Source organism: Zonotrichia albicollis, unplaced genomic scaffold (genome assembly GCF_047830755.1).
Source record: "Zonotrichia albicollis isolate bZonAlb1 unplaced genomic scaffold, bZonAlb1.hap1 Scaffold_115, whole genome shotgun sequence".
Lineage (NCBI taxonomy): Eukaryota > Metazoa > Chordata > Aves > Passeriformes > Passerellidae > Zonotrichia > Zonotrichia albicollis.
In genome coordinates, this window is record NW_027428346.1 from 151,988 (window position 1) to 162,596 (window position 10,609).

The window sequence follows — 10,609 nt, forward strand, 5'->3', positions numbered from 1 at the left end:
CGCCGCCGCCCTCCGGGGGTCGCTCTTCGTCTGCTTCGTCTGCGGCCGCGCCTTCGGCTCCTCCCCCGCGCTGCTGCGGCACCAGCGCGGCCACGCCCACCAGGGGGCGGAGCACCGAGAGGCCGCGCCCGCGCCGAGGAAGGCCACGCCCCTTTGGGAGTGTCGGGAGTGTGGGCGGGGCTTCGCCAGGGAGGGGGCGTTGCACCGGCACTACATCCGGCACGCCAGGGGAGAGCTGTGAGGGGCGGGGCTTGGGGGAAAGGGGCGGGGCTTGGGGAAAGGGGCGGGGCTTGGCGGTGAGGGATTAAAGTGGAAAAAGTCAGTTGTGATTCGTTGTGAGAGTGTGACGTCACTATGGGGGTTTGGGGGGGTGTGGCTCCACCCACTGGCTGGGGTGTGACGTCAGCGGTGAGGAGGGGGTGGGGCTTTGGCGGTGTGATGTCACACTGATGACGTCACACCGATGAATTAATCCCATCGATGTCACCCCGGTGACGTCACCCAGTAAAATCACCATGGTGACGTCATGATGACGTCACATTGATGCCGTTATCTCGATGACATCACCCACATTAACATCACCCTGATGACATCACCACTATTACGTCATTCCATACGACGCCGCCCTGATGACGTCAGCCCAGATGATGTCACAATGATGACATCATACCAACGAAACCATCAAGATGACGTCACACTAATGACGTCACCCGATGGTCATCCCGTGATGACGTCACCCCGATGACATCACAACAACACCCCCCAATAACCCACCCTCATTATCGATGACGTCACCCCTTTAACACCACCCCGATGACATCACCCAATGACCTCACACACCCCCTCCCCATATTTTAAAAAAATCAGCCAGGCCACGCCCTCCGTCCATGACATCACTTCCTGTTGCCGACACCTCCTCCTCCTCCTCACCCTTAGGCCGCGACGGGAGCTGGGTGGGCGTGTCCCACCCAGAGTGGGCGTGTCCCCCTGGATGTGGGCGTGTCCCCCTGGATGTGGGCGTGTCCCCAGCCGTGTGGGCGTGTCCCCAGCGCGGTGGGCGTGGCCTCAGAGCTCCCCCCGCGCGTGCAGCATGTAGTGCTCGTGCAGCTCGGCCACGAGCCCGAAGGCGCCGGCGCACTCGGTGCAGCGGAAGGGGGCGGGGCTCGGCTCCCGAGGGGGCGGGGCCGCGGCGGCGGGAGGGGGCGGGGCGGGGCGGCGCGGGGGGGGCGGGGGGGAGGGCGTGGCCGAGGGGGAGGGGCGGCGGCGGCGGCGGCCATGATGGCAGCGGTGGGCGCCGAGCGCGCCGGGGGCGACGAATCCCAGCCCGCACTCGGCGCATATGTAATGGAATTTAAATGAGGAGGGGGCGGGGCTCTGCGGGCGGGCAGGGGGCGGGGCCGGAGGAGGCGGGGGGGCGTGGCCCGGCGGGGGGAGGGGCCGCTTCCGGCCCACGTGGTAACTGCGGTGAACCTTGAGCGCGCGGGAGGTGCCGAAGCCACGCCCACACTCGGGGCAGCGGTGCCAGTCCCCGCCCACCGGCGGCGTGGCCACGCCCCCTTCTCTGTTGGGCATGCCCCCTCCGGTGGGTGAGGCCACGCCCCCTGCGGTGGGTGTGGCCATGGCGGCGCCGGAAGGTTCCGGGGAGGCCCCGCCCCCACAGGGCGGCTCCGGGAACGGCCGAGGCTCCGCCCCCAATGGGCGGGGCCGGGAACCTGCGGGGGAGGGGCGAGAAATGGGGGGGAGGGGTTAATAAACGGTGGGGGAGGGGCCGGTGATTGGTGGGGGAGGGGTCGCTGAGCAATGGGGGCGGGGCCTGACCTGCACAGCCGTTGGCGGGGGGGGAGGGGGCGGCGCTGTCCCCCGATGACGTCACCGACGTGGCCTCCTCTGATTCGCCGTCGTCGTCCTCGGGCGGGGCCGACGGTGCTGAGGGGGAGGGGCCATGGGCCAGGTGAGCGCCCCTCCCCCACCCCTCATTGGCCCCGCCCCCCCAGCCCCGCCCCCCCCCCCCCCCCTCACCTCCGGCCGCTTCTTCCTCCTCATCCTCCTCTTCCTCCTCCTCTTCTTCCTCTTCCTCCTCCTCCTCTTCCTCAAAGGCTCCGTCCTCGCTCCCCGGGCCCCGCCCCGCCGCCATCATGGCCACGCCCTGAACCGGGTGGGACACGCCCACATTGACCTAGGCCACGCCCACCTCACTTTAACCACCCTCACTGGCTTACAAGCTCCTCCCAGCAGCTCAAAAGCCACGCCCTCAATGTGCCAGGCTCCTCCCACCCTCCTCAGGCTCCTCCCACCATCCTAGAAGCCCCACCCACAAACCCTGAAGCCCCTCCCATCTCCCCAGCCCTGCTTTGCATCCCCAAACCCCTCCCTCAACCCCTCAAGCCCCTCCCACTTTTCCCAGGCCCCTCCTCCACCTCCCAAGCCCCTCCCCCAGCCCTTTGACCCCTCCCACCTTCCAAAGCCCCGTTTTCCCAATCCTAAGCCCCGCCCACAACCCCTCAAGCCCCTCCCACAACCATTTAAGCCCCTCCCATCCCACTCAAACCCCTCCCCCTTCTCATTCGCTCCTGCCCCCTCTGCTGTCAATCCTATAGGCCCCTCCCACATCTCCGAAGCCCCTCCCACTTCCCCAAAGCCCCTCCCCTTCTCGCTCGCCCCTCCCCCGCTCCCACAATGCCCCGCGCGCCGCCGCCATTGCAGCGGGGGGAGGGGCGGCGTTCCCGCGCTTTCCCCTCCCCCATCCGCCCCTCCCCCCGCCCCTCCCCCACCCCCGCCCCTCCCCCCCCCCGCCCCTCCCCCCCCCGCGCCGCCCGCACCGCTCGGAGCCGCTCCCGGAGCCGCCGCCGCCGCCGCCCGCGCCGCGCATGCGCGGGGGGGCGGGGCCCGACCGAGAACCACGCCCCCTCCCGGCCTGACACAGCGGCCAGGCCACGCCCACGGCCAGCGCGCGGCGCGGGGGGGGCTGGAGACACGTGACTGGGACACGTGACCGAGACGGGGAGGTACACGTGACCGGGAGGAACCAAAACTCCGCCCCCGGGAGCGAAACCGAGGCGTGGGAACGGAGCGGGAGTGGGGGAGGGGCGGGGAAACAAACATTGGGGGGGGGGGGAGCCCCAAATGGGGGGGGTTGGGGGGGGAGAACCCCAAATCTGTGGGGCAGGAAGGGACGGTGACCCCAAATCCATGGGGGGGGGACATTGGGGTGACCCCAAATCTGTGGGGCAGGAAATTGGGGTGACCCCAAATCTATGGGGCAGGGACATGGGGGTGAACCCCAAATCTATAGGGTGGGACAGAGTGGTGACCCCAAATCTGTGGGGCAGGAAATGGGGGTGAACCTCAAATCTCTAGGGTGGGACAGAGGGATGACCCTAAATCTATGGGGCAGGAAATGGGGGTGACCCCAAATCTGTGGGGCAGGAAATGGGGGTGAACCCCGAATCTATGGGGCAGGAAATGGGAGTGACCCCAGATCTATGGGGCAGGAAATGGGGGTGACCCCAAATCTATGGGGCAGGAAATGGGGGTGACCCCCAATCTATAGGGCCGGATTTTGGGGGTGAACCTCAATCTATAGGGTGGGATATGGGGGTGACCCCAAATCTATGGGGCAGGAAATTGGGGGTGACCCCAAATCTATGGGGCAGGAAATGGGGGTGAAGCCCAAATCTATGGGGCAGGAAATGGCGGTGACCCCAAACCAGGGTGACCCCCAAATCTATGGGGCAGGAAATGGGGCAGGAAATGGGGGTGACCCCAAATCTATGGGGTGGGATATGGGGGTGACCCGAAATCCATGGGGCAGGAAATGGGGGTGAACCCCAAATCTATGGGGCAGGAAATGGCGGTGACCCCAATCTATAGGGCCGGATATTGGGGGTGACCCCAAATCTATGGGGCAGGAAATGGGGCAGGAAATGGGGGTGACCCCAAATCTATGGGGCAGGAAATGGGGGTGACCCCAAATCTATGGGGCAGGAAATGGGGCAGGAAATGGGGGTGACCCCAAACCAGGGTGACCCCCAAATCTATGGGGCAGGAAATGGGGGTGAACCCAAATCTATAGGGCCGGATATGGGGGTGACCCCAAATCTATGGGGCAGGAAATGGGGGTGACCCGAAATCCATGGGGCAGGAAATGGGGGTGAACCCCAAATCTATGGGGCAGGAAATGGGGGTGAACCCAAATCTATAGGGCCGGATATGGGGGTGACCCCAAATCCGTGGGGCAGGAAATGGGGGTGACCCGAAATCCATGGGGCAGGAAATGGGGGTGAACCCCAAATCTATGGGGCAGGAATTGGGGGTGACCCCAATCTATAGGGTGGGATATGGGGGTGACCCCAAATCCATGGGGCAGGAAATGGGGGTGACCCCAAACCAGGGTGAACCCCAAATCCATGGGGCAGGAAATGGGGGTGACCCCAAATCCATGGGGCAGGAAATGGGGGTGACCCCAAATCCATGGGGCAGGAAATTCGGGGTGAACCCCAAATCTATGGGGCCGGATATTGGGGGTGACCCCAAATCTATGGGGCAGGAAATGGGGGTGAACCCCAATCTATAGGGTGGGATATTGGGGGTGACCCCAAATCTATGGGGCAGGAAATGGGTGTGAACCCCAATCTATAGGGCCGGATATTGGGGGTGAGCCCCAATCTATAGGGCAGGAAATGGGGGTGAACCCCAATCTATAGGGTGGGATATTGGGGGTGACCCCAAATCTATGGGGCAGGAAATGGGGTGGGGGAGGGGCCGCCCCACATCCCGGCCCCGCCCGGGGTCACTGGGGCAGGGGTGGGGGTGGGGGTGGGGCCGCCCCCGTTCATTAATTACCCCCCCTTATCCATTAATTAATTATTTCCATTTTCGGGGCACCCCGTAATTGAGGGGGGGGGCGGGGCCGCCCCACATTCCATAGGGGCGGGGCCGGGGGTGGGGGAGGGGCAGGGGTTAAAGGGAACCCCCCCGACCCCCGGCGGGGCCGAGGCCGCCATGGAGAGGAGGAGGAGGAGGAGGAGGAGGATGGGGATGGGGATGGGGATGAAGGTCACGGTGCTGCTGCTGCTGCTGGGTGAGATTTGGGGGCAATTCGGGGGGTTTTGGGGGTCTGGGGGGGATTAATGGGGGGCTATGGGGCATTAATGGGGGGCTATGGGGGATTAATGGGGGGATTTGGGGGGAATTTGGGGGGTCTATGGGGTGATTTTGGGGAGTTTTGGGGGGGTTTTGGGGTTCTAGAGGGGATCTATGTGGGAATTTGGGGTTCTATGGGGTTCTATGGGGAGTTATGGGGGGCTATGGGGCGATATTGGAGGGGTTTTGGGGGGCTATGGGGCGATTTTGGGGGGGTCTATGGGGTATCTATGGGGTGCTATGGGGGATTTATGGGGGGCTATGGGGCGATTTTGAGGGGGTTTTGGGGGGATTTTGGGGTTGTATGGGGCGCTATGGGGGAATTTTGGGGCGCTCTGGGGGATTTATGGGGTACTTGGGGGGTCTATGGGGTGATTTTGGGGAGTTTTGGGGAGTTTATGGGTTTCTCGAGGGGATCTATGGGGTGCTACGGTGGAATTTTTGGGGTTCTATGGGGCGCTATAGGGGATCTATGGGGGAATTTGGGGTTCTATGGGGCGATTTATGGGGTGATTTTGGGGAGTTTTGGGGGGTCTATGGGGTTCTCGAGGGGATCTATGGGGTGCTATGGGGTTCTATGGGGGAATTTGGGGTTCTATGGGGATTTATGGGGAGCTATATGGGATCTATGGAGGGCTATGGGGCGGTATTGGGATTTTTGGGGTTCTATAGGGGATTTATGGGGTTCTATGGGGCGGTATTGGGGAATTTTGGGGTTCCCTAGGGGGTTTTTGGGGTGCTGTGGGGGAATTTGGGGTTCTATGGGGAGTTATGGGGGGCTATGGGGCGATATTGGAGGGGTTTTGGGGGGTCTTGGGGGCGGTTTTAGGGGTGCTATGCGGTGCTATGGTGGATTTATGGGGTTCTATGGGGTTCTATGGGGTGCTATGGGGCGATATTGGGGGGTTTTGGGGTGCTGTGGGGTTCTATGGGGGATCAATGGGGGAATTTGGGGTTCTATGGGGATTTATGGGGCGCTATATGGGATTTATGGGGGGCTATGGGGCGATATTGGGGGTTTTTGGGGTGCTATGGGGCGATATTGGGGGGTTTTGGGGGGCTATGGGGCGATTTAGGGGGGTTTTGGGGTGCTGTGGGGGAATTTGGGGTTCTATGGGGAGTTATGGGGGCTATGGGGCGATTTTTGGGGTTCTATGGGGCGCTATAGGGGATTTATGGGGTGCTGTGGGGGAATTTGGGGTTCTATGGGGAGTTATGGGGTGCTATGGGGCGATATTGGGGGTTTTTGGGGTGCTATGGGGCGATATTGGGGGTTTTTGGGGTGCTATGGGGCGATATTGGAGGGGTTTTGGGGGGCTATGGGGCGATTTTGGGGGTTTTGGGGTGCTGTGGGGTCCCTATAGGGGATCAATGGGGGAATTTGGGGTTCTATGGGGGTTTTTGGGGTTCTAGAGGGGATCTATGGGGTGCTGTGGGGTTCTATAGGGGGATTTGGGGTTCTATGGGGGGATTTATGGGGTGCTATGGGGCGGTGTTGGGATTTTTGGGGTGCTATAGGGGATCTGTGGGGTGCTGTGTGAGAATTTGGAGTTCTATGGGGCGCTATAGGGGATCTATGGGGTGCTATGGGGTTCTATGGGGGATCTATGGGGTTCTATGGGGGGATTTATGGGGGGCTATGGGGCGGTGTTGGGGATTTTTGGGGTTCTATGGGGGAATTTGGAGTTCTATGGGGAGTTATGGGGGGCTGTGGGGCGATATTGGAGTTCTATGGGGCGCTATAGGGGATTTATGGGGTTCTATGGGGGGCTATGGGGTAATTGGGGGTTCTATGGGGTTCTATGGGGGATTTATGGGGGGCTATGGGGCGATTTTGGGGGGTTTGTGGGGGGTTTTGGGGGTTTTTGGGGTCACTCTTGGGGTTTTTGGGGGTCCCTTTTGGGGTCTCTTGGGGGTTTTTGGGGATTTTGGGGATTTTTGGGGTCTCTTTGGAATTTTTAGGATTTTTGGGGTCTCTTTTGGGGTCTCTTTGGGGTTTTTGGGATTTTTTAGGTTTTTGGGGGGGGTTTTTTACATTTTCGGGGTCTCTTTTGGGGTCTTTTTAGGGTTTTTTGGGATTTTGGGGATTTTTGGGGTCTCTTTGGTATTTTTGGGTTCCATTTTGGGGTTTTTAGGGTTTTTGGGATTTTGGGATTTTTTGGGTCTCTTTGGTATTTTTGGGTTTTTTTTTTTTTTTTTTTTTTACATTTTCGGGGTCTCCGGGGGTCCCTTTTTTGGGGCCACACCCCCTCTGACCCCTCCCCCCTCTCTCCCCTCCCCCCCAGCTCTCTGCGCCCCTCCCCCCTCCGGCGCCGCCCCCGCCCCTCCCCCCCCTCCCCGCCTCTGCGCCCCTCCCCCACCCCCTCCCCCACCCACGACGGCGCCGGACTGCGAGGAGACCCCGGTGACGTCATCAGTGACGTCATCACTGACGTCATCACTGGGGACACCCAACTGCTCCGGGGGCGTGGCCATGGAGGGCTCAGGAGATCCGGGCGCCACCAACGGCACCGGGGACACTTTGGGACATCTCAATGGAACCCCTGGAGATGCCACCACCGTGGTGACCATGGGGACAGCGACCCCAGGAGGGGACAAAGTGATGGTGGGCACCCAAGGTGATGTTGGTATGGAGGGGACAACCCAGCCCGGTGTCACCACTGACCCTGGGGACGCTTTGGGACCCCTCAATGGAACCCCTGGAGATGCCACCACCGTGGTGGCACCTGTGACAGCGACCCCAGGAGGGGACAAGATCCTGGTGGGCACCCAGAGTGACGTTGGTATGGAGGTGACAGAAGATCCGAGTGTCACCAATGACCCCAGGGACACCGTGGGACACCTCAATGGAACCCCCGGAGATGCCACCACCGTGGTGGCCATGGGGACAGCGACCCCAGGAGGGGACAAAGAACCGATGTCACCCCATGGGGATGTGGCCATGGAAGGGACAGCCCAGCCCGGTGTCACCACTGACCCCAGGGACACTTTGGGACACCTCAATGGAACCCCCGGAGATGCCACCACCGTGGTGACCATGGTCCCAGTGACCCCAGGAGGGGACAAAGAACCGATGGCACCCCATGGGGACATTGGTATGGAGGTGACAGCCCAGCCCGATGTCACCACTGACCCCAGGGACACTTTGGGACATCTCAATGAAACCCCTGGAGATGCCACCACCATGGTGGCCATGGTGACAGCGACCCCAGGAGGGGACAAGGTGATGGTGGGCACCAGTGGTGACATCGGTATGGAGGTGACAGAAGATCTGGGTGTCACCAATGACCCCAGGGACACTTTGGGACACCTCAATGAAGCTCCTGAAGATGCCACCACCGTGGTGGGCATGGGGACAGCGACCCCAGGAGGGGACAAAGAACCGATGGCACCCCATGGGGACGTGGCCATGGAGGGGACAGCCCAGCCTGGTGTCACCACTGACCCCAGGGACACTTTGGGACACCTCAATGGAACCCCTGGAGATGCCACCACCGTGGTGGCACCGGTGACCACATCCCCAGGAAGTGGCAAAATCCTGGTGGGTACCCAGAGTGACGTTGGTATGGAGGTGACAGCCCAGCCTGGTGTCACTGGTGGCCCTGGGGACACTTTGGGACATCTCACTGAAGTCCATGGAGATGCCACCACGGTTGTGACCTCAGCCCCAGTGACCCCAGGAGGTGACAAGATGCTGGTGGCCACCAGTGGGGACGTGGCCATGGAGGGGACAGCCCAGCCAGGTGTCACCACTGACCCCAGGGACACTTTGGGACATCTCAATGGAACCCCTGGAGATGCCACCACTGAGGTGCCACCTGTGACAGTGACCCCAGGAGGTGACAAGATCCTGGTGGGCACCCAGAGTGACGTCACTGTGGAGGGGACAGAAGATCCGGGTGCCACCGGTGGCCCTGGGGACATCGTGGGAGGCGTCACTGAAGCCCATGGAGATGCCACCACCTTGGTGACCTCGGTCCCAGTGACCTCAGGAAGTGACAAGACGCTGGTGGGCAATGGTGGGGACGTGGCCATGGAGGTGACAGAGGAGACACGTGTCCTCTGTGGCCCTGGGGACACTTTGGGACACCTCAATGAAGCTCCTGGAGATGCCACCACCACAGTGACCTCAGTCCCAGTGACCCCAGGAGGTGACAAAGTCCTGGTGGGCACCCAGAGTGACGTCACTGTGGAAGGCACAGAAGATCCGAGTGCCACCGGTGACCCCAGGGACACTTTAGGAGGTGTCACTGAAGCCCCTGGAGATGCCACCACTGTGGTGACCTCAGTCCCAGTGACCCCAGGAAGTGACAAAGTGCTCATGGGCACCCAAGGTGACATTGGTATGGAGGTGACAGAAGATCCGGGTGTCACCACTGACCCCAGGGACACTTTGGGACACCTCAATGAAGCCCCCGGAGATGCCACCACCGTGGTGGCACCTGTGACAGCGACCCCAGGAGGGGACAAGGTGCTGGTGGGCACCCAGAGTGACATTGGCCTGGAGGTGACAGGTGACCCGGGTGTCACCGGTGGCCCTGGGGACATCGAGGGAGGTGTCACTGAAGCCCCCGGAGATGCCACCACCGTGGTGACCTCAGTCCCAGTGACCCCAGAAGGTGACAAAGTACTGGTGGGCACCCAGAGTGACGTTGGTATGGAAGGGACAGAAGATCCAAGTGCCACCAGTGGCCCTGGGGACCTCACTGAAGCCCGTGGAGATGCCACCACCGTGGTGGCACCTGTCACCACATCCTCAGGAAGTGACAAAGTCCTGGTGGCCACCAGTGGGGACGTGGCCATGGAGGGGACGGCCCAGCCCGGTGTCACCAATGACCCCAGGGACACTTTGGGACACCTCAATGAAGCTCCTGGAGATGCCACCACGGTGGTGGTACCGGTGACCACATCCCCAGGAAATGACAAAGTGCTGGCAGCCACCCAGAGTGACGTCACTGTGGAGGTGACAGAAGATCCGAGTGCCACTGGTGGCCCTGGGGACCTCAATGAAGCCCCTGGAGATGCCACCACCATGGTGGCCATGGTGACAGCGACCCCAGGAAGTGACAAAATCCTGGTGGGCACCCAGAGTGACGTTGGTATGGAGGTGACAGAAGATCCGGGTGTCACCACTGACCCCAGGGTTGCTTTGGGAGGCGTCACTGAAGCTCCCGGAGATGCCACCACAGTTGTCACCTCTGTCCCAGCGACCCCAGGAAGTGGCAAAATCCTGGTGGCCACCAGTGGGGACGTGGCCATGGAGGGGACGGAGGAGACACGTGTCCTCTGTGGCCCTGGGGACACTTTGGGACACCTCAATGAAGCCCCCGGAGATACCACCACCATGGTGGCACCGGTGACAGCAACCCCAGGAGGTGACAAGGCGCTGGTGGGCACCCATGGGGACGTGGCCATGGAGGTGACAGCCCAGCCTGGTGTCACCACTGACCCCAGGGACACTTTGGGA

The 10,609-nt window shown here is 61.8% G+C and overlaps 1 protein-coding gene across 1 annotated transcript; it reads right to left on the reverse strand.

The window, feature by feature from the left end:
- Nucleotides 1-884: 884 nt before the first annotated feature.
- Nucleotides 885-3,086, reverse strand: LOC141727354 (uncharacterized). The gene is made up of 4 exons (XM_074533849.1): nt 2,820-3,086; nt 2,020-2,176; nt 1,819-1,926; nt 885-1,712 (listed from the first exon to the last, which is right to left on the reverse strand). Exons 2-4 carry the CDS (start codon nt 2,135-2,137, stop codon nt 1,066-1,068), a joined length of 873 nt encoding a protein of 290 aa, XP_074389950.1. The 5' UTR covers nt 2,138-2,176; nt 2,820-3,086; the 3' UTR covers nt 885-1,065.
- Between the last annotated feature and the right edge of the window lie 7,523 nt (nt 3,087-10,609).